This window comes from Aethalodelphis obliquidens, unplaced genomic scaffold (genome assembly GCF_003676395.1).
Source record: "Aethalodelphis obliquidens isolate GAN/ISIS:26980383/991018 unplaced genomic scaffold, ASM367639v1 scaffold42, whole genome shotgun sequence".
Taxonomy (NCBI): Eukaryota; Metazoa; Chordata; class Mammalia; order Artiodactyla; family Delphinidae; genus Aethalodelphis; species Aethalodelphis obliquidens.
This window is the reverse complement of record NW_020837986.1, coordinates 14,563,798-14,589,747: the sequence shown is the minus strand read 5'-3', so window position 1 is coordinate 14,589,747 and position 25,950 is coordinate 14,563,798. Positions and strand designations below refer to the sequence as shown.

The 25,950-nt window shown below is 42.4% G+C and overlaps 2 protein-coding genes across 6 annotated transcripts in view; one reads left to right on the top strand and one right to left on the bottom strand.

Moving 5' to 3' along the window:
* PSMF1 (proteasome inhibitor subunit 1) overlaps positions 1-19,305 on the bottom strand; it is a 52,877-nt gene extending 33,572 nt beyond the window's left edge. The window contains exons 1-3 of one of the 2 annotated variants that reach the window (XM_027078678.1): positions 19,012-19,305; positions 12,619-12,771; positions 11,022-11,104 (exon numbers count right to left, since the gene is read on the bottom strand). In XM_027078678.1, coding sequence (XP_026934479.1) covers positions 11,022-11,104; positions 12,619-12,771; positions 19,012-19,140 — 365 coding nt within the window. In that variant the 5' untranslated portion in view covers positions 19,141-19,305. The remainder of the gene's footprint in view (positions 1-11,021; positions 11,105-12,618; positions 12,772-19,011) is intronic. The other variant, XM_027078679.1, reaches the window with a different exon arrangement.
* The window catches only part of LOC113605380 (uncharacterized), a 35,244-nt gene continuing 26,120 nt past the window's right edge, over positions 16,827-25,950 (top strand). For 2 of the 4 annotated variants that reach the window (XM_027078683.1, XM_027078682.1), the window contains exons 1-2: positions 19,246-19,570; positions 19,923-20,013. In XM_027078683.1, the coding sequence (XP_026934484.1) occupies positions 19,273-19,570; positions 19,923-20,013 (389 nt within the window). In that variant the 5' untranslated portion in view covers positions 19,246-19,272. Of the gene's footprint in view, positions 17,514-19,240; positions 19,571-19,922; positions 20,014-20,183; positions 20,289-21,661; positions 21,808-25,950 lie in introns of those variants that run through there. The other 2 variants (XM_027078680.1, XM_027078681.1) reach the window with 2 other exon arrangements.

Genomic DNA, 25,950 nt, shown 5'->3' with positions numbered 1-25,950 from the left:
CAAGGTCCTACTGTATAGCACAGGGAACTACGTTCAATATCCTGTGATAAACCATAATGGAAAAGAATATGACAAAGAATGTATATACATGTATAACTGAATCACTTTACTGTACAGCAGTAATTAACACAACATTGTAATTCAACTATATTTCAATAAAAAATAAGTTAAAAAAAGCATACCTCATAAATGTCAAAAAAAAACTGAAATCATACAGAGTATGTTCCTCGACCACATGGAATCATACTAAGCATCAAAACTGGAAGGAAGTCTCTAAATACATGGTGTTAAGCAATACAATTCTAGATAATCCATGGATCAAAGAGGAAGTCTTGAAAAAAATACAAAGTACTGAATAATAATAAAAGTACAACATATTAAATTATGTGAGATTATAGCTAAATGAGATTATAGCTAAACAGTGTTGAGAGGAAACCTTATAGCACTAAATGTTTACATTGGAAAAGAGGAAAGAAATCAACAATTTAAATTCTAACCTCAAGAACCTAGAAAAAGAAGAGCAAATTAAACCAAAAGCAAGCAGAAATAAGGAAATAATAAAGAATAAAAATAAATAAATGAGAAAACAGAAAAACAAGAGAAAATTAAAAAGACAAAAAACTGGTTCTTCCAAAAAATGAACAAAACTGATAAACTTCCAGCAAGAGCAGCAAACATAAAAAGAGAGAAGACACAAATCACCAATATCAAGAATGCAATGGGATATTATAACAAATTTGTTGCCACTGATAGGATAAGAGAATACTAATAACAACATAATTGAACAACTTAGAATAGACTAATTCTTCAAAAACCACGAACTGTAACAACTTAGGCAAAATGAAATAGATAATCTGAATAGTTCTATTAAAGTAACACAATTCCTACCTAAGCACCCCCCAAAAGAAATATCCAGGTCCACATGATTTCAGTGGAGAAGCCTACCAAACATTTAAAGAATTAACACCAATTTACAGTCACTTCCAGAAAATACAAGAGAAGGGAACATTTCCCAATTCATTTTTATGAGGCCAGTATTATGCTGATATCAAATCCAGACAAAGACAGTACAAAAAAAAGAAAACTACAGGGCTTCCCTGGTAGCGCAGTGGTTGAGAATCTGCCTGCCAATGCAGGGGACACGGGTTCGAGCCCTGGTCTGGGAAGATTCCACATGCCGCGGAGCAACTAGGCCCGTGAGCCACAACTACTGAGCCTGCGCGCCTGGAGCTTGTGCTCCGCAACAAGAGAGGCCACGACAGTGAGAGGCCCGTGCACCGCAAAGAAGAGTGGTCCCCGCTTGCCCCAACTAGAGAAAGCCCACGCACAGAAATGAAGACCCAACACAGCCAAAAATAAATAAATAAATAAAATTTTAAAAAAAACAAACAAAAAACTACAGACCACTATTTCTCATGAACTTGGATGCAAAAATGCTCAACAAAATATTAACAAATTAAATTCAAAAATATATAAAAGACTTAATACCATAGGATTTATTGTATGTACGCCAGGCTGGTTCAATAGTTACAAACCCCTACATATCAATAAGCTAAGAAAAATGATATGGTTATATCAATTGATACAGAAAAGGTATTTGACAAAATCCAACACGATAAATCCATTCATGATAAAAACTCTCAACAAACCAGGAATAGAAGAGAACTTCCTCAACATGATACAGAGCATCTACAAAAAAACTACAGCTAACAATATACTTAGTAATGAAAGACTGAGTACTTTGTCTTTAAGACTGGGAACAAGGTAAGGATGTTCTCTCTAACCACTCTTATTTAACATAATACTGGAAGTTCCAGCCACTTCAGTAAGGCAAGACAAAGAAAATGCACACAGATTAGAAAACAAGGAATGAAACTGCTCCTATTTGCAGATGACATGCCAGTCTACCTTGAAATTCCCAAGGAATTTACCAAAAAAACCCCTTCAAGAACACTACGAATTCAGCAAGGTGACAGGATAAAAGATCAACACACAAAAATAAACTGCATTTCTATATACTAACAGTGAACATTTGAAAATCAAAACCAAGGACAGAACACCATTTATAATCACCTCTCACACCCGAAAAGAACAAAACACATGTCCAGGACCTACATGCTAAAAATTATAAAATGATGATGAAAGAAACAGAGCAAGACCTAAATAAATGGAGAGACATACCACATTCATAGTAAAAATGTCAACTTTTTCCATTTTAGGTTTAATGATCTGTAAGTTTAATGCAAATCCTATCAAAATCCCAGCAAGGCTTTTTATGGACAAAGAGAAGTTTACTCTAAAGTTTATACAGAAAGGCACAGACTCAAGAATAGTGAAAACTATCTTGACAAAGAAGAATTGGGCGATCTTGAATGGCTCTACTCAATATTCAGGTATACTACTGATACACAGTTACAATAATAGATACTGTGTGACACTGGCAGAAGAACAGACACAAAGATCAATGGAAAAAAAAAGAGAACCCAGAAATAAACCAACACAAGTACAGACAACTGATTTTTGACACAGTTGCAAAAGCAATTCAATGACAAATGGTGTTGGAGCAACTGGATATCCACAGGCAAGAAAATGAACCTCTCCCTAAAGCACACAACTTATACAAAAATTACTTTAAAATAGACCACAGGCTTAAATGTAAAACATAAAACTATAAAATGTTTAGAAAAAGAAAATAGGAGAATAGCTTTGAGATCTAGAACAAGGCAAAGAGTTCTTACACTTGACGCCAAAAGCTTGATCCATAAAAGCAAAAATTTATCAAATAGCTATTATCAATTAAAAACTTATGCTTTGCAAAAGACCTTGTTAAGTGAATGAAAAAACAAACTACAGGCTGGGAGAAAACATTTATAAACCAACATCCAACAAAGGAATTGCATCTGAAATATACAAGGAACTGTCATTAGCTATCAGGGAAATGCAAATTTGAAACCACAATGCAATACTACTATACATCAGAATAACTAAAATGAAAAATAGCGATAACACCAGAAACTGGTGAAGATACAGAGAAACTAGCGCTCATACACTGGTGGTGGATACGTAAAATGGTACAGACACTATGGAAAACTGTTTGGCAGTTTCTTAAAAAACTAAACATGCAATTACCTTTGAACTCTTGGCATTTATTGTAGAGAAATAAATATGTCCACACAAAAGCCTGTACATGTATGTTCATAGCACTTTTATTCGTAATAGCAAAAAATGAAACAACTCAGATGTCCTTCAACTAGTGAATGGTTAAACAAACTGTGAAATGCCATGCCTACCATACCATGAAATACTACTCAGCAAGACAAAGGGACAAACTATTGATGCATGCAACAACTCAGATGGATCACAAGGGTATTATGCTGAGTGAGAAAGGCCAATCCCGAAAGTTACATACTGTATGATTCCATTTATATAACATTTTTGAACACTCCCTAACACCATACATGAAAACAAACTCAAAATGGAATAAAGACCTAAATGTAAGGCCGGATACTATAAAACGCTTAGAGGAAAACACAGGCAGAACACATTCTGACATAAATTGCAGCAAGATCTTTTTTGATCCGTCTCCTAGTGTAATAAAAATAAAAACAAAAATAAACAAGTAGGACCTAATTAAACTTAAAAGCTTTTCCACAGCAAAGGAATCATAAACAAAACAAAAAGACAACCCTCAGAATGGGAGAAAATATTTGCAAATGACTAGACGACCAAGGGTTTAATCTCCAAAGTATACAAACAGCTCATGCAGTTCAATATCAAAAAAAAACCTCAATCAAAAAACGGGTGGAAGATCTAAACAGACATTTCTTCAAAGAAGACATACAGATGGCTAAAAAGCACATGAAGAGATGCTCAACATCACTAATCATTACAGAAACAAAAATCAAAAGTACAATGAGGTTATCACCTCACACGGGTCAGAATGGCCATTATCAAAAAATCTACAAACAATAAATGCTGGAAAGGGTGTGGAGAAAAGGGAACCCTCCTACGCTGTTAGTGGGAATGTAAATTGGTTTAGCCACTATGGAGAACAGTATGGAACTTCCTTAAAAAACTAAAAATAGAGCTACCATATGATCCAGCAATCCCTCTGTGGGTATCTATCCAGAGAAAACTCAAAAAGATACATCCTCCCCTATGTTCACTGCAGCCCTATTTACAATAGCGAGGACATGGCAGCAACCTAAATGTCCATCGACAGAGGAATGGATAAAGAAGATGTGGCACACATATACAATAGAATATTACTCAGCTGTAAAAAAGAACGAAATAATGCCATTTGCAGCAACATGGATGGATCTAGAGATTGTCATACTGAGTGAAGTAAGTCAGACAAAGACAAATATCATATGATATCACTTAGATGTGGAATCTAAAAAAATGGTACAAATGAACTTATCTACAAAACAGAAGTAGAGTCACACATGTAGAAAACAAACATGGTTATCGGCGGGGTGAGGGATAAATTGGGAGACTGGGATTGACATACACACACTACTACATATAAAATAGATAACTAATAAGGACCTAATATATATAGCACAGGGAACTCTACTCAATACTCTGTAATGACCTATATGGAAAAGAATCTAAAAAAGAGTGGTATATATATATATATATGTATAACTGATTCACTTTGCTGTACACTTAAAACTAAAACAACACTGTAAATCAACTATACTCCAATAAAAATTAAAAAAAAAAAAAGACAAAATTTTAGAAATGGAGAATAAATGATGGTTGCCAGGGGGTGAAGGGTGGGGAGGGGGAGTGGGTGTGGCTATAAAAAAGCATCAGGAAGGATACTTGTGGTGATGGGAATACTTACTGTCAGTGTATCAATGTCAATATCCTTACTATTAATATTTAAGGTAGTTTTATACAATGTTATAATTGAGGTGAAATGTATAAAGGTAAAATGTATAAAGGATACAAGTCTCTCTGTATTATACCTTACAACTTACAACTGCATGTAAGTCTACAGTTATCTCAAAATAAAAAGTTTAATTAAAAAATCACTTATTACATAACCATAAAATCACTGAGATTAGACTAGATCAGTGGTTTCAGGGCTTCTCTGGCATGGAAGGGGGCCCGGGAAGGGCAATGGAGAAAGCCAAGTGGATAGGGCACAAGGACCTCCATTTGTTGTCCCTACTCTTTCCTCCAGAATCCTAAAGAACATGAAGAGATAATTGTACACCCATGTTCAAAGAAGCATTATTCAAAGTAGCCAAAAGGTGGAAGCAATGTAAGTGGCCATGAATACCTAGGACAGATGAACGGATAAACAAAATATGGTCAATACAGACAATGGAATATTATGCGTGCTTGAATAAAGAGTTCCATGACTAAAAAGTGTAATACCTGCAATGGTTTAGAAGTTCTAAGGGCCTGTGGTCCATACATCCCTACAAAGATCAGGTTCCTACTTAGAACACAGAACTTTGTACACCATGCTGCTTCCCTGACCAAGTTGGGTAGCGGGGATATATCTAAGTCCTCTTTCCTTTCAGTCAGATGAACTGTGTGTGATACAGGTGGAAGCCCTCTGATCTCCCTATGCAAAAGGTTTACCTGTAGAACTCAGGTCTGATTAAAAAACTACTAAGTCCTGAAGGAGAAGTTCTCGCATGATTTCTAAGCCTTAGGAGAACTACCATTTTGGTAGTAGCAAAAGACAGCCTGTCATCCTAACATAGTAGAGGCATGACAGAAAGGAACAGGTTTATACTCCTTAGCAAATCAGTTTGCTCAACTAGGGGCACAGATTTCTACCTAGAACAGACATGACATGCCATGACGACCTAACAAGGAGGGCCAGATGGTGGAAGGGGGCCAGAAGCAGGCAGCTCAGTGCTGCCGCCAGAAAGGCAGAGGAGAGGGAGGGCCTTATGATCAGGAGAGAGATCTATACCCCAGCTCTCTGAGCCTCAGTTTCCACGGAGATGATTCCTTGTGATCAGATTTCTTTCCGTTTGCATATTCATGAAGGGCTGGGCCCAGCACTAAGCACTCTGTGCTGACATCTCATCTCATTCTCATAGTCCTACTATGTCATTTTACAGCAATCAAAACACACCCCCCAAGCACACACAAAACAACAAATGTTAATTAAAAAAAAAAAAAACGGAGATATTATCACCGTTTCTCTCTCAGTATTGCTGAGGGGACTAAATGCTCTCAGGAGCATGACCAGCCTGGTGTACAGGCCTGGGTTTTTCCAGAGGTTTTGTCAATTGCTCTCCCAATGGAATTCCAGAATGAAAAAGTCAAGAGAGAGACCACACTCTCGGTGTCCTTCCCTTTACCCTCTGAAGGGGTGAGGTAGGGTCATGGTGTGGACAGCACCCAGAAAAGCAGCTCTGCCAAGGCCAGGCCTGGCCTCACTTCACTCCTTCATTCCTTTGTCTACTGTGTGAAAAAGACCCAGATCCTGCCCTCAAGGAGATCACAGGCTAGTAGGCAGTTAATCATAAAATACCCACTTATTAAATGCTTAAAAGGTTCAAACATGGGGGGAGCAGGGGAGGCTTCTCTGAGGAGCTGATGTTTAAATGGAAACTGAAGGAAGAAGAGTAGTTGGCTGTGGGAAGAGGCTGGGGAGAGCACTCTCGGCCAAGGGGAGAGCGCTGAAGAGGGAGGAGGCACATGCACCACAGCTGAGACACCGGAACTAAGTGGGAAGTGGCAAACGATGAGGTTAGAGGGGCTGGGCCCTAGGCTTTAGGCCTCATCAAGGATTTTGTTCTTCATCCCTGGAGAAATGAACACTCACTGAAGGGTTTGGGGTTTCTTTTTTAGATTTAATTTGTAAGAAATTTACCAACTCTGTAACCAGTTTAAGTGCACGGTTCAGTAGTATTAAGTATATTCACGTTGTTGTGCTATCACCACCACCACCTATCTTCAAAACACTTCCTCTTACAAAACTGAAACTCTGTACCCATTCAACAATAATTCCCTGTTCTCCCCTCTTCCAGTCCCTGGCAACCACTATTTCACTTTCTGTCTCTATGAGTCTGACTATTCTAGGTACTTCATATACATATTACCATATAGAATTTGTCTTGTGATTGGCTTATTTTGTTTAGCACAATGTTCTCAAGGTTTATCCATGCTGAAGCATTTGTTAGCATTTCCTTCCTTTTCAAAGCTGAGTAATATTCCATTCTCTGTATATACCACATTTTGTTTATCCGTTCATCTGTCCTAGGTATTCATGGGCACTTACACTGCTTCCACCTTTTGGCTACTATGAAAAACGCTTCTATGAACGTGGGTGCACAATTATCTCTTTGAGACCCTGCTTTCAGTTCTATTGGGTTTATGTCTAGAAGCGGAATTGCTGGATCATATGGTAATTAATTTTCTGAGAAACCACCACACCATTTTTCATAGTTGCTGTACCATTTTACATTTTCACCAACAGTGTACAAGGGTTCCAATTTCTCCACATCCTTACTAATTGTTATTTTGTTTTTTTGATAGTAGCCTTCCTAACATGTGTGAGGTGGTATCACTGAGGGATTTCAAGCAAGACTTTTGTTTTGTTTTGTTTTGTTTTGTTTTTTTGCGGTACGCGGGCCTCTCACTGTTGTGGCCTCTCCCGTTGCGGAGCACAGGCTCCGGACGCGCAGGCTCAGTGGCCATGGCTCACAGGCCCAGCCGCTCCGCAGCATGTGGGATCCTCCCGGACCGGGGCACAAACCCGCGTCCCCTGCATCGGCAGGCGGACTCTCAACCACTGCGCCACCAGGGAAGCCCCCAAGCAAGACTTTTAATCATAACCTGATCTGTGTTTTAAAAACGCTGGTCCAACTGCTGTGTGGGAAACTGACTGGAGGGTGATGACCAGGAGTGGAAGTTGGGATCTCCTCACACAGAGGATGCATGAAAGAAGGATGGAGACAAAGAGGGGTGGCCAGAATGATGCGGGCAGGTTGTCCGAAGTCTGAGAGAAGTGGAGCGGGTTAAAGATGGTTATCGCTGATTAGATGCAATTAAATCCAACAGGGTTTCCAGGCAGTTCTCACGACTGAATTTATAGTGATGCCAGGCTTCCTCCAAAACCCTGAAGAGGTCAATGAGGATGGGGATAAAGTCCCCAAAATGGAATAAAGTGGAAACAAATGGGCCCAACTAGCTATCAAACAGATAATTTCATTACACTGATGGACCAAGAAGCATTAAATCTAAATACATTTTGAACACAATACTCTGACAATATATATGCTCAGTGGGACACAGTCAAAGGACAAAAAGAACTGGAAAGAAATTGTATTTGTGACTTTACTTAGTAGATCTGTTCTTGGTCGGCACTGATGTAGCAGTTCAAAAACTATCTGTGTGTATTTTAGAATCAAACAAATGAGTTAAGTATTTTGAGGCTGTTGGGCATCAGGGTTCTCAACACAGAAGGGAGTTACAAGTACAGAATAAGAGAATACAAATTCTGCAGTGTTAGATTAAAAATAAAAGTATCAGTTTGAAATGTCAAGGAAAAAAAAAAAAAACTCCAGGAAAGTTTCCTAGCTCTGTTCTCTGAAAAAGCCTGAAAGCAATGACATCCTTCATATTAATGAGCACACTCAGGGCCCAGATTTTGGAAACTATTACCCACCAACAGAAATCATGTTTCCTTAGAAAAATCCCTGGTTTCAAGGCAGGGGCAAGTAAAGTACAAGGTGAGGGCAGAACACCTTATTGCGCCAGGAAGTGTGAAAACGCTCTGACATGGTGACATGTCAAAAAGACAGGTGAGGTAGCTTGAGGGAATTCCTACTGGTCAACTCTGGAACAAGCTGAGCATTCAAAGAATGACAGAAATGGAATGTAACTTTGAATAAAAAATAACCCAGGAGTCTATTTTGATATTTTAAAAATTAAAAATAGGGACTTCCCCAGTGGCGCAGTGGTTAAGAATCCACCTGCCAATGCAAGTGACGTGGGTTCGAGCTTGGTCCGGGAAGATCCCACATGCCGTGGAGCAGCTAAGCCCGTGCGCCACAACTACAGAAGCCCGCGTGCCTAGAGCCTGTGCTCTGCAACAAGAGAAGTCACCACAATGAGAAGCCTGCACACCGCAACGAAGAGTAGCCCCTGCTCGCCTCAACTATAGAAAGCTCACGTGCAGCAATGAAGACCCAACGCAGCCAAAAATCAATTTAAAAATTTAAAAAATTAAAAATAAGGGGGACAGAGAATAGAAAGCTTTTAATTAAAAAATCTAACTAATAAATGTAGAAAGAATTATAAACATAGAAAATTACTGTTTTATAATCATCACAGTAATAGCTGATTCATGCAAGAATCATCAACAGATGCTAAAACCACTGGGTAAAAGACTGTTGGGAGGCAGAAAATTCAGTCTGCTAATATAATACCACAGATCACTTATTAAACACAAAGGAAAACAGATGCCTTTACTGGAGAGAAAGGTGGCAGATACTGTCATAACCAAATGATCAAACTGAACAAAATCAACAATAAGACAGATGTCACGTGCCTGATGTAAAACACTTAGGAGAACACAGCTTCCCTTACATAGTGTTCTTGTTGAAAATGTTCAACCTGAATCAAATGATGAGGAAACAATCTGAATGTTCTACACAACAACTGACCTCAAGTCTTCAAAAATACCAATGCTAAGAACAACAAAAGTCTAGGAAACTGTTCTAGATGAAAGGTAATTGAAAAGACGTGAAAATAAATGCAATGTGTGGTATTTGGTTGGATAAGAAAAAAAATACCTCAAACCTAAAACCAAAAGCCTAGCTAAAAAGGACACTGCTGGGATGACTACAGAAATCTGAACATGGACTGTGTATTAAATGACATTAATGCATCAATCCTACATTTCCTAATTGTGGCAACAGGAGGATGTCTGTGTAAGAACAAGGAGATACATGATGAAATATTTAGGGGTTAAGGTTTATAAAGTCTGGAAATAATTCTCAGATGGTTCAAGAACAAAAAAGCATACAGAAAAACTAAGCAAAAGTGGCAAAATGTTAAAAATTGGTGAACCTAGGTGATGGGTATATGGGTGTTCATTGTAATATTTTTGCCAACCCTCTTTTCTGTGGGGTTGCAAATTTCAAAATAAAAAGTCAAGACAAGTCAGACTCGAAGAAAATACTTGCAAAACACATATATGATTAATGACTGTTACCCAAAATATACAAAGAACTCCTGAAACTCAACCATAAGAAAACTCGATTAAAAAATGGGCCAAACACCTGGACACCTCACCAAAGAAGATACATAGATGGCAAATAAGCATATGAAAAGATGCTCAACATCATATGTCATCAGGGAACTGCAAATTAAAACAAAAATGAGATACCACTACACACCTATTAGAATGGCCAAAATCTGACAAGGATGTGGGGCAACAGGGAATTCTCATTCACTGCCGGTGGGAAGGCAAAATGGTACAGCCACTTTGGAAGACAGTTTGGCAGTTTCTTACAAAAATAACCACATTCCAACACCACCAAGAATGGAATCTGGGTGATAATGTGTGCCAGCGTAGGTTCATCAACTATAACAAATGCACTATTCTGGGCAGGACTGTGAGAGTGCGGGGCAGGCGGGAGGTTCAAGGAAACTCTCTGCACTTACCACTCAATTTTGCTGTGAACCTAAAACTGCTGTAAAAAATGAAGTCTATTTTAAAAATTGGGGGATGGAGTGTACCAGATTAGGTACACTTTTTCCTCCTAGGAACTCACTCCGACTGACTCCACTGGCTAGGCCCCATCTCTACCCTGTAGACTTGTGGACTCTTGACTGCATCATTTTATTTCAAGTGGCATTTCCCACGTGAATCTTCTCTTCAAATAAACAGAAAAGAGAAATGAGAAGTGACTGTGCCCAAGAGAGAAAGATCCCTCTGTTAACCCTCCTCCATTCTCTGACACCTCAAGTCCATTCCTTATATCTGACCACTGGTTCTCTCTTCTTTTTCCCAGGGAAAGGCCAACCCTTAGAAATACCTGTGGAAGTCAACCAGGTGATCTGAATCGATATAATCATTCAAGTTCAGGGTCAAGTCTGACACTTGCTGTGAGCCATGTTCCTAGAAAAATGAAAATAGAAAATGAGAGACTAGGGTATTTCTGGTCTAATGAGTAAGTGGCGGGGCGGTGGGGGGAGAGGAACAATTTAATACTCAACCTAAAGAAATACAAAGAGACATATATAAGGACTGTTCGTAATAGATGAAGTGCATGTCTCATGCTTGGGGACTTCTCTGATCTAGGAATAATGCCTTTCTGAGGCAGAGCCCAGAAAAACCTACTTCCCAGGCTCTTTTGCAGCTTGGACACAGGCATGCAACTGAGGTGCCAAATGGATGCACAACTTCAACTTGGAGGTGAGCACCATGGATAAACAGGCTGAGTAAGGGGCAGACGTCTTGCTATCAAGAGTAGCAGCAGAGGCAGCAGGGGTCACAACATCAGTGGCTCCTGAGAAGGGGCACCTGGGTTGGCAGTCAGCCAGTACCTAATGCCCTGGGGTGGTGGCAGCAGCAGTGGTTTCCATGGCATGGTTTGGAGCAATGCCCTGGAAGCCCAGCCTTGAAACTGTTTCTCCAGCCCTCCCAACAATTCAGTGAGTTAGCCCAGTTCTTTTAATAAACCTGACTATTTAAACAAACCTGAGGGGATTCTGTCGTTTATAACTAAGAACCCTGTGTGATACAAAATCTAAACGTTCATCAAAAGGGAGACGGATAAACAAATTATGGTATTATGGAATACTACATAGTGGCTAAAATGAATAAGATATAGCTATATGCATTCCCATGTAAAGACCTCCAAAACATACTGAGGGGAAAAAAAGCAAAGTGCAGCACAATACAGACTGCATGATACTTTTGTACAAATACAGACAACCAGGCCAAACTTAAAAAAAGGGTCACTGCCCTCAGGGTGCTTATAGTCTACATTACATAGACTACAGAATATTCTGCTATAGTGGTAGAATACAAATATTACACCAAAGCATAAATAAGCACACTAATTACAAACTGTGTTAAGTACCAGGCAGGAAAATAAAATGATGAAGCAGAGGCATAATTTAGATTTTTCTGGCAGATGAGAGTAAGTAGTCAGGACTGAACTTCTTGAGTAAGTGAAAAACAAGAGGGAGTCAGTCAGGCTAAAGGAAGGGTGGAGGGTGTGTATCTGTGTGAGGCGGCAATGGTACAGAGGAAGAGCTTTCCAGCATAGGAAACATGAAGTATACAGGCTCCAAGGCGGCAGAAAGCTAAGCTTATCTAAAGAACTAAAAGTAGCCCCCGAGGCTACAATAAGCTTTTTTCTCCCAAGCTGTCCCTGAATGGATTTACCTTAATTTACTTAACTATTCCTCTGTGAAGGAAAGTCCCTCCTCTTACAGTAATAGGCAGGGAACATCTCTGAACACAAAGCATTTCTACATTTAGGGTCCTGGCCTCAGAATAAAGTTCTGGAAGTAGGATCACTGAGTAAAGTCTTCACGAACATTGAGGGTTCTTAAATGGCTTTCAAAAAGGCGATCCCAAGATCTACTCCCATCAGCAGAGCCCTCTGTGTCCTAGGGACTCACCAGCACATTGATGATCATGCTGTTCTCCACAGTGACAGCCTTCACAAGGAGCTTTCTGGACCCATCCTTTGACTCATACCGGAGGACATACAGGTCTTTATTGTTGTTCCATTCCGCTGGCAGCAGTTCTGATTTCTTATCATTGGGACCCGGCTGAGAAGACACCAGAGATGAGAGGTGAAAGATCATGACCTCAGATCTAAAAAGGACCTTACAGATAATCTAATCCCACTCCCTCACTTCACTGATGAAGACACGGAGGTCAGGAGAAGTAAAATGTCCAAGGTCCTACAGCAAGTCAGAGGTCTGGGGTCTCTGGACGCCTGCTCTAGTGATCCTCCCTCATATCTGACTGCCTTTGTGACAGAGCACTGGAACCTGTCAAGAATCTGTAGCCTTGGTTTAACAATCTCTTCTCTATCCCCCTGTCAAGAATAAGGCCAGTCACCTAAAGGGATACTGTGAAATTCTAAGACAGTGTTTCTCGAAGTTTGGAATTCAGGCCATCTGCAAAGGGATCACAAAAGTGTTGAGTAAAACTACAGATTCTAATGTACACCTCACCAGACTACTGTAGTGCCTTAATAAAAATTATGAACAACTTTCATACAAAATATAGCACACGTACAAGATAAAAAAAGAATTATAAAATGGACACCTATGTACGTACCTACAGCCAGCTTAAGAAACAGAACGTGGCCAATCCTGTTCAAGCCTTGAGTAGCCTGTTCCCAATGAATCTCCCTCCTCCTTCCTCATGGGTAATCACTAAGCTGTTTTAAAAATTTCTTTACTTTTCCTTATAGTTGTGTTACTATACACAAACCCTAAAAATATACTGTTTCAAATGTTTTTGAATTTTATATAAACAGCATCACTTTTGTCTGCCGTTTTCAATCAATATTGTTTTGAGATTCATCCATGTCAATGCACTTAACTATAGCTGACTCACTGTACAGTTTTTGCTATATAGTTCACAGCCATATAGCCCATCATTGCATGAATATGCTGCAAGTTACAAACTCACTTGTTGATGGATATCTGGAGTGCTTCCAGTTTATTTGTTTTGCTATTATAAAAATGCTGCTATGAACATTCTTGTACACATCTTCTAGTACACATATGGATGAACTCCTACAGAGTATCTCTAGGGGAAGAACTTTTAATTTATAAGATAAAGTCAAATTGTTTTCAAAAGAAGTACGGATTTACACTCCCATGAGCAATGTATGTATGAGAATTCTTGTTCCACGAGGTCAGCAACATTGCTATTGTCCAATTTAAAAATTTTTGCCAACCTAATGGGAGTAAAAATGCATCACTGTGAGTTGTGATGGCCTCATCTCTTTAAAAAAAAAATCCTAGGATTTTCTTTTTACATACTAACGTTTGAGAAATAGTTCTGAAACTACCTTGATAGTAAAAACTAATACAGTGTTTCCAGGTGGGGAAAGATTTCTTAAATGAGTCCACAAAAAAAAAAGTGCTGTCTTTGACACTGCTCGTAATTTAAAGCTCCAGATAAACAACAGATACTACAGACAAAGTTAACAGGCAGTCACGGGCTAGGATGAGCTATGTCCTAGCCTAGCTGGCACAACACAAATTAATAACTAGTACAAAAAGGGAATGCCTGGAAAACGAACAATAAAAATTGGGAACCCACTTGAAAAAGGTATGAACAAGCAAAAGATAAGAGCAGCTAACAGTGTATAAAGGATCATTCAACTTTACTAGCACTCAGACACACATAGGCTAAAATATGAGATACCAGGATCCACCCATCAGACTGCTGTTATCTATTTTTCTATTTTTTTGCCAGCGTTTGTGTGGGTGTGGGGAGAATGGTAACCTCCAGGCACTGCTGGTGGCCGTTCACACTCTTACAACCCTTTTGGAGAGCAATCTGGTAATATTCAGTGCAATTAGGTAAGCTGACACCCCGTGACCCAAAACCTTCACTCCTGGAAGAAATTCTGTGCACAGAGGCACAGGGAATATGACAAGGAATCTTCATCACAACCCTGTTGGAGGAACCAAATGGGAGTTAAAATGCAAAATATGTTCACAGTGGAATACTGTATAGCAGTTAGAAGGAACAAACTAGATCTAACTGCAGTATTATAGATAAAAGTAAACAATGTGACAAAGAAAAATTTTTTAAAAATGAGATTTATAGCCAGGTACCATTTATGTAAAAAATTTTAAAACACACAAAAAATCTATATATTGTTTTCATAGAAGCATAGTTCTACAGCTAAACACGCAGCAAGTGGACTGGGAAGATCTGTATTCGTGAGACTACAGCGGGAGGGAGTGCGACCAAAGATGAAAAACAACAACAAAAGACAAAGATCCAGCAACACAGACCTCACACCTCACCAAGGACAACAGAAGGCCAAGAACAGAGATCGTGGGCCGCTTTGGTCACCTCTGGGGCTCAGGAATCAAACTGGGAAAGTGGTCCCAAATAAAATTCAAGACATTGCAACTGGCATGGTTTCAAACCTGGCTAAATGACAAGGAAACTCAGGCCTGAAGCAGAGAAATGAGAGTGACAGAAAACAAAAGTGAAACTAATCAGCCCACTCTGCTAAAAGAAAGAGAAACTATCCCCTCACCCTCAACTGGGTAAATTTCCTATAACCATGTTTAGTGTCCTGGATTTAAGGTTTACTTTGGAAGCCAAGAATTTGATGACATGCCTTGTCTTTGTTCTATCAAAGGCCTTTGAATTTATATTTATACCCTCCATTACAGCATTCAACCCACCAGAATTTCTTCTTGGATTATAAATAATTCAGCCTGCTCACTCTCCCATAACCTCAGGCTTCCAGAGCAAGAGAGAATCCTAGGGCCTAGTGAGACTGATACCTCTCACTGCAGTGGAACCAATGTTCCCCAGCTCAAGGGCTGCCCTGATATGGGAAAACAGGTGGGATTGAAAGAGACTGGCCTTGGTGATATCAAGCCAAACATGGCATTCAACTGCCCTCTAGAGCGGGACATCAAATATCAGACCTCCCAAAGAGCTACGATTGGAAAGCAGCCAAAGTACATGGTTGTGCTGTTTAACTCGTTGGGATGAAAAAAAATCTAAGGGGGGCTGAAAACTGCCTAAGGTCATAGTAAGTCAAGTGCAGAGCTCAGTTTGGCATTCAGAGCTCCTGATTGCCCACGCTATGGCTGGAGATCTTCCCAGCCAAGTCCCCCAGATGGGCCCCCCAAAAGTAAAGATAGTTGTCCCCTTAGGCAAAATCCTGGGGCTGGAAGCATTCTTTAATGGCCATGAGTTCATTCCAGTGTCCCTGGGCTAACATGCACCCAAAGAAGATCATTTGGGGCATCTTCTCTCTTTTGTCATAATCTTTAGATTCCTACAACAGAAAACAATATTCTCAAAATTAAGTCTACGGCCATCTCTATTCCCTTGCTACTTAAACCACCTGACACAGCTGTAGAGCTCTTATGAGGAGTGGTGCTGACTTCAAGAAAGAAATCGAAATTCAAATATTGAATTTTTTATTGAAGCTGTATTGCTCTTCTAATCAAGTTTTATGTACACAATTCCCCTGTACCAGAGGACACAAAACCAAAGAGAAAAGCAGACAATTTATCTTTCTATTTAACTGTCAACATATTAAATGATCAAGTACACAATTTCAGGACCTTCCTCTCTCTCTTATCACCCCCAGAAGGGTGGGAAGCAGGAGGTGGCTGGAGAGGCAACATAAACATCCTCTGAACTTGGCAAATACTACTGGTCTCAGCTGAGACTGCTGGCCCCACACTGGAAAACTAAAACCTCTCTTAAATAAACTAATAGGAAAGATGCGCCTCCAAAAGGTTTCTACTCTGAGTGAAAGTAAACTCAGCAGAAGTGAGAGGAGGACAAGTGCAACCTGAAGTCCAGTGGCACTTAAGGGGCAGAGAGAAGCAAAAACACACCATGCTCTAGTGTGCAGAACAAATGCCCATCCCCCACCATGGGGGAACATGCTTGATTCAGCACTGGGGTGGACAGATGGACAGTGGGTAATGCCTTCTAAACCACCATCCGCACTCCCCCGGGCCTCCCCTAGGATGTCTGGAGCCAGAATCTTTTTCTGGCTTGCATGAACTCGACATGTGGCATCATAAACAGAGTGGAATTAGATGGACCTTTGGGATTCAGTTAAGGATCTCTTATTCATTTTTTTAGACCAGTATTGAAATGAGATTGTGTTCTTTCTGAAAATTTGGAAGCCTGGAGTACATGGCAAGGGGATGGTGCCAGTTAGGAGGAGGCAATGACCTACATGAACTGATGTCCCTAAGCTGTCAAAGTGACTCAGACAGAGTTGCTGACAGGATTTGTGAGGGGACGAGTGGTGGGAGCAGATCTGCAGTGCTGAAGGGGAAGAAGAGAAGGGAGTCACACAGGCTCTCTGTAACAAGTTCCTGTTCCTGGGGGGAGAGATTCTAACAGTGTGTCAGGGCAGCAGTAGCTAGCTGAGAGTAAAATACAGAGAGTGAGGTATATGACGAGGGGAGAAAGCAGGGCAAACCTGTTAGATCTGAAGGACAGGGCAAGGGGCAGGGAGGGGTGGGGGGGCAGTGCTGAGAGTCGAAAGGGGAGCCCGAAGGTCAGGAACAAGTCTTACCCCCTCTCCAATTCCACTGTCCCCTGCACCATCCTACACATCAGCTTTCTGGGAGAATGTCCCAGGAAAAGGTGAAATGAAATGCCTGGGGAAAGTGAAAGAGCTGATAAAGATTAGAAAGCTGGAATGAGGCAAGCGAGGAGACATAAGGTTTCTTTTGGGGTGATTACATACTGAAAGTGGAAACCTGACACTCAGGATTCTGGGCCCTGCCTCTACCTGATCCCAAGGTCTGAAATGTTGAAAGGCAAGGTAAGTGGAAGGAAGTAAAAGGTGAACAGAAAGGCCAGGAACAAAGGCATCTGGGAGGGAGAATGGTTCCTGCTTCCAGGGTGTGTGGGTGGGTGAGTGTGTGTGTCTGTGTGTCTGTGTGTAAGGCTGGTCCTTCTTTTCCCGTAAGCCTGGAGGTGGTGGTGGAGAAGTTTACTGTGTGTATCTGGGGTCCCACTGAGACACCTGAGGTCGGAGAGGGGGAAAAAAAGAGCCAGAAATCCATGACAGTTCTTGTGTTTCTTATTCCTGTTGGTGAGGGTAAAGCATGAGGGGGTGTGATAGTCTTGGTCACGAGTTTTAAGGGACAGAGAAATGGAGCAGTGGGGGTGGGGGGGCGAACCTGGCTCTAGGAGCCCAGGATGTGTAAACTCTGTCTGAGGAGGGATCCCTAAAGCTCTGTGTCAGAAGAGGAAAGATTAAGACGCTGGATGTATATCTGAGAAACTAAAAAAGGATTAGGGTATCTGAGAACTAAAGCAGTTAGAAATGAGAGTGAGGTTAAAATCTCACTGTACGACGAAAGGAGTGAAGCGCCCTGCTCCCCAGAGCTGGTCTCGGTTCTGAGAGTGAGAAGAGAGTGACAGTGAGGGGCAGGCAGTGAGTCCTGAGCGTGTGTATGGGAGGATATTTCCTCGGATGGAGCAGAAGGGAAATGAAGGGGCAGCAAGGGGCCCAGGCCCCGTTCTCACAGGAAGCTGGTGTGTCCAATGACGTATAGGGGGAGAGTCGCAGGGAAGATGGGAGAATGCTACGGCAAAGAATCAGTGAGGTCGGCCGGGCGCGCCAGTCCTGGGGCTCTGCGGGGATGACCACAGGGCCCCCTGCTCTAAGAGGCAGAGCCTGAGGATGGGACAGCTGTTGGGGAGGAACCTTACTTGGCCCTACACCCAGGGTGCATGTCTGTACGTGTGTGGGAGGTGGCTGTTCCCCCGGAGCCTGCGTGAAGACCGTAACGGTGAGTGGGCTGCACCAGGCCCTTCAGTAAAGCGTGAAGGGCTGTCTGAGCTCTAAGGGCCCTTGACTGGAGCTGAGTCGGCCCAACCTCCCCCCATACCTGTGCCTGGATCCAGATGTCTGGTGGGCGCTCGACTACAGTATGAGGAGGGTAGTACTGGGTCCAGCCCCACCCCACCCAGCAGCGTGGGAAGGAGCTTGGAGTTCGGGTAGGTGAGGAGTACTCAGGAGAGGAACCCGTCTCGCTGCCAGACCCGCACAATCCCGGCCTCGGAGGCTGCCAGCCTGCGCTGCAGCGAGTTTTGTCCTTGGGTTTTCAAATCGTGTTGTGCCAGCTAGGCTAGGACAACAGAGCGCCTCCCCGACCCGTAGACTACAGGCACCCACGGTGTCATGACTCCTAGGACCCAGACCTGGGAGGAGGGAAGGTCAGGCACTTTGGACCGAGCCTCCGGTCCTCTGGGTTTGGGCAGAAGACACCTTACCCCCTCCACACTGGCCCCGGGGCGGCTCCGTGGCGTACCTGGTCGCCGGCACCCAAGCCGTAGTAGCCATGCGTGACCACCTCCCAGTGCAGGAAGCAGATGAGCGCGTCCTGCGCGCAGGTGATGGCCGGCGCCGCCGACGCGAACAGTACCTCCAAGCCCGCCATGAGAGCCCCCGGCTTCTGCGGGCGGAGGAAGAAAGGGAGAAAGTGCGGTGAGCCGATTCGGCCCTCACAGTTCTGCTGACTCCACTCCGCTACTCCGCTGGTTCTCGTCGAGTCTCCACCTGCGCGGCCAAAATGGAGACGCTCTGCGTTGGGGTGTGGCCGCCGGAAGTAGCTTCCCGCTCCGGCGCTGCTGCGCCAGCGCGCCCGGCTGCAAACAGAAGGGAGACGCTAAAGGGTTCCGACAGGCAGCGCGTGGGCGGGACAGGACCCCTGGGGACAAGGTCCCTCAAAGCTGGAATCTCCTTCTTCCCCGCAGCGGGCAGATCCGCTACACGTAGGTTGTGGCATCGTTTGAAGAGAGGTTACCTTGTTCTGAGCCACAGACCTCCCATCTGCAGAATGGGGTGGACGTATGCTGGTGGGAGAAGAGGTAATGAAATAGGGCTATAATATATTCAGAATAATAATTGACACATGCGGTGCTTGCTCCATGGAACATTATTCTAAATGCTTTACTTGTATTCATTTATTTAATCCTCACCACCCAACCCCATAAAGTTGGTATTTGATAGCTCCATTTTACTGATGGGTAAACAGACACACAGAGGGGTAAACGTCACAAAGATGAGTGAGTGGCAGAGATGGTACTGCAATCTAGCAGTCTGGCTCCTTGGACAGCATTTATTAAATGTTTCCTGTGTGCTAGATCCTGTGTCAAAACATTCACATCACCCTATCAAAAACTCCATGAGGTATGTTCCATTATCATTCCCATTTTGCAGATTTGTCACCAGCTTGGAGAATGGAAGCCGCTTCCCCCAAGAAGACGCAGCTGCTGACTGGAGAGCTGGCGCTCCTGATCCACTACCAAATGTCAGTCATTTATTTGTCTGTCTCCTTCATGATTTTTACCACTTACTGTTTTTACTCAGATAAATTTAGTTTTCCCATCCCAGTCAGCACCCTGCAAGCCATCATCATCTCTCGCTTGGATGTCTGCACCAGCCTCTAAACTGCCATACTCCATCTCTGTCTCCCTAAAGTCTGTTCTACACTCTGCAACTAGAGATGCTGTTAGAACACATGCCAGATCACATCGCTTCTCTACTCAAAACCCTCCCAGGGCTTCCATCACACTCAAAAGAAAAGTAAGTCCTTCCCATGGTCTGCAGGAACCTTCCTGTGGTCTGTGCTCCCCACCCCAATGTCTCTCTCTAACATTACTCCCTCCAATTTCCCTGCACTCTTGACTGCAATAACCTTGACTCCCCTCTTCTTTCACACCCACATCTGATCCAACAGCAAAGCTAGTCAACTTAACCCTCAAAATATATTCTGAATCGGACCACTTCCACCCACCTCCACTGCCTCCACCCTGGTCTGAGCCTCCGGCATCTCATACTTGGACTATTGCAGAAGCTTCCTAACCAGTCTCCCTCTTCCACATGTTCTATTCTCTAGGCCTTTGCATATACTCCCTCTGCCTGGATTGCTCTTTCCCCAAACATCTGCATGGTTTGCTCTTTCATTTTAAATGACTCCTTCCCTCACCTCCTATCAGTCTCAGCAGAGGGCTTCCCTGTCATCCCATCTAAAATAACCTTCTATTCTTAACCCCTTACCTTGCTTTCTTTCTTGCAAAGCATTACTCATAAGCTGACACTATATTAGATATTTATTTGCTTAATTATTTAATGACTGTCTTCCCACTAAACTGTGACAAGGGAGAAGGGACCATGTCTGTCTTGTGCACAGGTATATACCTGAATGCCTTCCTGGCTCAATATATACTTAATGAATGAATGAATGCTGAATGAATGAATTATTGGCCTGGGCTCAGGCCAACTGGGCCAGTCTCACCGCTTTGCAGTCCACCACTCACTTTGTTAGCTGGCCCTGTACTTTTCCAAATTTTGTGTTCTTGGGGTTCCCCTGGGATGCCCAAATTCTTGAACCCCATCTGCAGAGATTCTGGCTGAGCATTTCTGAGGTGGAGTGCACGTATGTTGACGACACTCTGGGTGATGCTAGAGCTGGTGGCTATGGAACTCCTGAGATGTACTGCCTGTGACATAAAGCTATTTGCCCTTTCCACTAAGAAGCTTTGCACTTACAAACTTCCTACTTTTGCTTGCTCTGTCTCTTCCGCTTGCAATGTCTTTCCCCACTTATTGGAAGTTCTCACCAATTCATTCATTCATTCATTCACTAATTCACTAAACCTCCATAGGCCGGGTTGCCATGGATAGTGATGCAGGCTGTGCACTGCACAAAAGTACCCACCCAGTGGCAGCCCCATTCCTAAGTGTCTACTATGAGCAAGTCCCAGATGACCAAGCTGTAGTTCCTGCCTCTATGGAGCTCACTGTCTAGTGGTTAAAAAAAATTACAGATAGAGGTAACCTAGTGAAAACTGCCATGGCAGAGGGGCACTTGGAGGACTGTACCAAGCAGCTGGTACTGGGTGATTAGAAGGTCACTGCTACAAACTGAGGCCTTCCCCCATCTCCTCTGCCCACAGTGATGCCTTAGTGCAGCTGGCCTCAGTGGAGTGCCAAGGAGCAGGCATGGGACAGTGAGATCTATCGGCTTCAGTGGGGAGGGGAATTTTATCACTGAAGTTGGTTAGAATGACTGGTTCATGGTGATAATAAAAAGTAGACTGGCTGTTGGTCCATGTTATTACTGCTTTTAAGTTTTTAAAGACAATGTCCCCCCTACCACTATTGCCTGCCCTGGGCAGACAGCTCCCTTTGGTTCAGCCACTGCTTTGCGTGCAATCGGTTAGAGCTCGCATCTCACAGAACTTTGGTTCCTTGTTATACATCATCCCTGTTAGCTTGGGTTCCCTCAGAAGCTAATTTGAGATGAGGATTTGAGTGGTTTATTGGGGAGCTGATTCCAGGAGATAGCAATAAGGGAGTAGAGAAGTGACACGGGATGAAAGGCAGCCAATGTATGTTATGTGCTCAAGCCAGGAGCTCTGGGCACCTGGAGCTCAGTCCTGCCAGGCAACTCTGGCAAACAGTGTAGGACATGTCTCAGAGTTGTTTCAATTGAAGGCAAGGGAACTGGTGTGTTTTGTTCACTGACTCCCATCTGCCACAGGTCAAGGGCTGCTTCTGGGGGCATGAAAAGCCCTCAGGCAGAGAATTGCGAAGTTTAAAGAAAGAAGCCTGTGGTTCTTAGAGGTGCCTGCTGAGGAGTGAGTGGGGCACCATGGAGTCTGCTTTGTGCCTCATCCCCCGCACCCTAGTCTGTGGGTCAGCAGCCAGCATGGAGTAGGCACTAGCATCTGGGTACTGAAAGAATGAAGTGAGCTCTGTCTCTTGCACTAGGCTGTGAGTCCCTTGAGATCAGGACTGTGTTCCATCCACACTGGACCCCAGGGTCCTCCATGGATGGAAGCAAATGGGAGAATCCTGTGGGGCTGGAGGTTGTCTGTGTCCTGACCCCAGTCCATCTAGCATTTTCTGTGGACTTACCTCCATCAACAAGAGTCTCAGTTGTCCCTGTGAGGCCTGTGAATGGGTGAGAGGAAAGCAGGTGGAAGGTGCCTCCCTAGCTGGGCCCCCAGTTCCTGGGCTGTACAGAGCCCATGCCGGAGATGAGGGCCCAGGATGATGGAAAGAACGTGGCAGGTTGCTGCAGCTACCAGTTCTTGGTTGCCAAGTGACAGCAACATGGGTATTCCAAGTTCTCTGGAAACTGTCTCCATGGAAACTGTGAAGCAGTGAGCTGAGAAGCAGGATCCAGATGAACACTGAGGTGGAATCATTCACCACTGGAATCCTGCCCCTTTGGCCTAGCATCAGCCCAACCACTACACCTCCTCCGAGAAGCCCTCTGTGATTAATACTGTTCAATAGTATCTGAACTTCCCATTCCCCTTGTCGATGGGGTGCCCAGCATATTTGACACCTGGAGGAGATAACTCTTTAAAAAAATTATATATATGTATATATATAATTTTAATATAACTTAGTTTTTTGAAAGTCTTTTATTGTGGTTAAATACACATGACACAATTTAACTATCTTAATTATTTAGACGTGTACAGTTCAGTGATATTAAGTACATACATATTGTTGTGCAGTCTCCAACATTCATCTTCAGAACTCATTTTATCTTGCAAAACTGAAACTTTGTATCCATTAAACCTTAACTCCCCATTCCCGTCTCTTCCCAATCCCTGACGATCATCATTCTGCTTTCTGTAGAATCATGTCTCTAAAGATCTGACTACTCTAGATCCCTCATTTAAGTGGAATCATACAGTATTGTCTTTTTGTAACTGGCTTATTTCACAGCTTAATTTCTTCAGGTTTCATCCATGTTGTAGCGTGTCTCAGAATTTCTTTCCTTTTTAAGGCTGAATAATATTCCATGTATATATCTGTATCATAGATATATATCTATATATATATTTATATATCTATCTATCTAATGGAATAGCTATACCTATCACATTTTGCTTATCCACTCATCGGTTGGTGGACACTTAGGTTGCTTCCATCTTTTGGCTGTTATGAATAATGCTTCTGTGAACATGTGTGTACAAATATTTCTTTAAGACTTTGATTTCAGTCGTTTTGAATATATACCTAGGAGTAGAATTGCTGAACCAATGGTAATTCTATTTTTAATTTTATGAGGAATTGCCATACTGTTTTCCACTGAGGCTATAACATTTTACATTCCCAACAGTGCACAACGGTTCACATTTCTCTACATCATTGCCAGCGCTTGTTGTTTTTGGTTTTATTTTTTGATAGTGGCCATCCTAATGGGTATGAGGCGGTATCTCATTGTGGTTTTGATTTGCATTTCCCTAATGATTAGTGACGTTGAGCATCTATCCACGTGCTTATGGGCCATTTGTATATCTTCTTTGAAGAACTGTCTGTGCAAGTCCTTTGTCCATTTTTGAATTAGGTTGTTTTCAAATAGGCATTATTTTTAGAGCAGTTTCATATTCACAGCAAAAACTGGGAGGAAGGACAGAGATTTCCCACATACCTCTCCCTCAACACATGCGCAGCCTCTCCCTTTATCAATATCCCCCACAGAGTACTACATTTTTTATAATTGGTGAACTTACATTGACACATCATTATTACCACAGTTCATAGTTTACATTAGGGTTCACTCTAGGTGTTGTACATTCTATGGGTTTGGACGAATGTATAATGACATGTTTCCACCATTATAGTTTCATACAGAGAAATTTAATTTCACTGCCCTAAAAATCCTCTGCTCTCCACCTATTCATCTCTTCCTTCCTCTTAATCCTTGGTAAGCACCGTTCTTTTTAATCTTCATAGTTTTGCCTCTTCCAAATTATCATAGAGCTGGAATCATACAGTATGTAGTCTTTTCAGACTGGCTTCTTTCACTTAGTAATACACATTTACGATTCTTCCATATGTTTCATGGCTTGATAGCTTTTTTTTTTTTGGTCTGTTTTTTTGTTTTTAAGCATTGCATAACATTCCACTATCTGGATGTACCACAGTTTACCCATTCACCTACTGAAGGACATCTTGGTTGTTTCCAAGTTTTAGCAATTATAAGTAAAGCTGTCATAAACATACATGGGCAGGCGTTCGTGTGAATATAAGTTTTCAGTTCCTTTGGGTAAATACCAAGGAACATAATTCCTGAATAGTATGGTAAGAGTATGTTTAGTTTTGTAAGAAACTGCTTCCAAAGTTGCTGTACCATTTTGCATTCCCACAAGCAATGAGGTCCTGTTGCTTCATATTCTCACCAGCATTTCATGTTGTCAGTGTTCAGAATTTTGGCCATTCTAATAGGTGTATAGTAGTATCTCATTGCTTTCATTTGCATTTCCCTGATGATATATGATGTGGGGCATCTTTTCGTATGCTTATTTGCCATCTGTGTATCTTCTTTGATGATGTGTCTGTTCAGGTCTTTGGCCCAATTTTTAATCAGGTTATTTTCTTATTGTTGAACAACTCTTATTGTTGTTAAGAATTCTTTGTACATTTTGGATTAAAGTCCTTTATCAGATATGACTTTTGCAAATATTTTCTCCGAGTCTGTGGCTTGTCTTTTATACTCTTGACAGTGTCTTTAGCAGAGGAGACTTTTTAAATTTTAATGGAATCCAGCTTATTGATTCTTTCTTTCATGAATTGTGCCTTTGGTATTGTATCTAAAAAGTTATTGCCAGACTGTAGGTCATCTAGATCGGGGTTCCCAACCCCCAGGCCACAAACCGGTACCGGTCCGTGGCCTGCTAGGAACAGGCCCACACAGAAGGAGGTGAGCGGCAGGTGAGCCAGCAAAGCTTCATCTGTATTTACAGCCGCTCCCCATCGCTCGCATTACTTCCCGAGCTCTGCCTCCTGTCAGATCAGCAGCAGCATTAGATTCTCATAGGAGCGCGAACTCTACTGTGAACTGCGCATGCGAGGGATCTAGGTTGCGTGTTCCTTGTGAGAATCTAATGCCTGATGATCTGAGGTGGAGCTGAGGCGGTGATGCTAGTGCTGGGGAGCGGCTGCAAATACAGATTATCATTAGCAGAGAGGTTTGACTGCACAGAGACCATAATAAATCAGTTGCTTGCAGACTCATATCAGAACCCTATCAGTAAGTGACAAGCTGCATCTGGTGGCAGGCTTTAAAGTGGCAAGTGAGTTGATGTACTTCAATCATACAGCTGCATCTGGTGGCAGGTTTTAAGACAGAATCCGACACTTATTTTAGTCTGCATGTGACCCCCCGCCCATTATTTTATTTACCACTTCTGTCCGTGCCTCTTTCCCGCACTGCGTACCT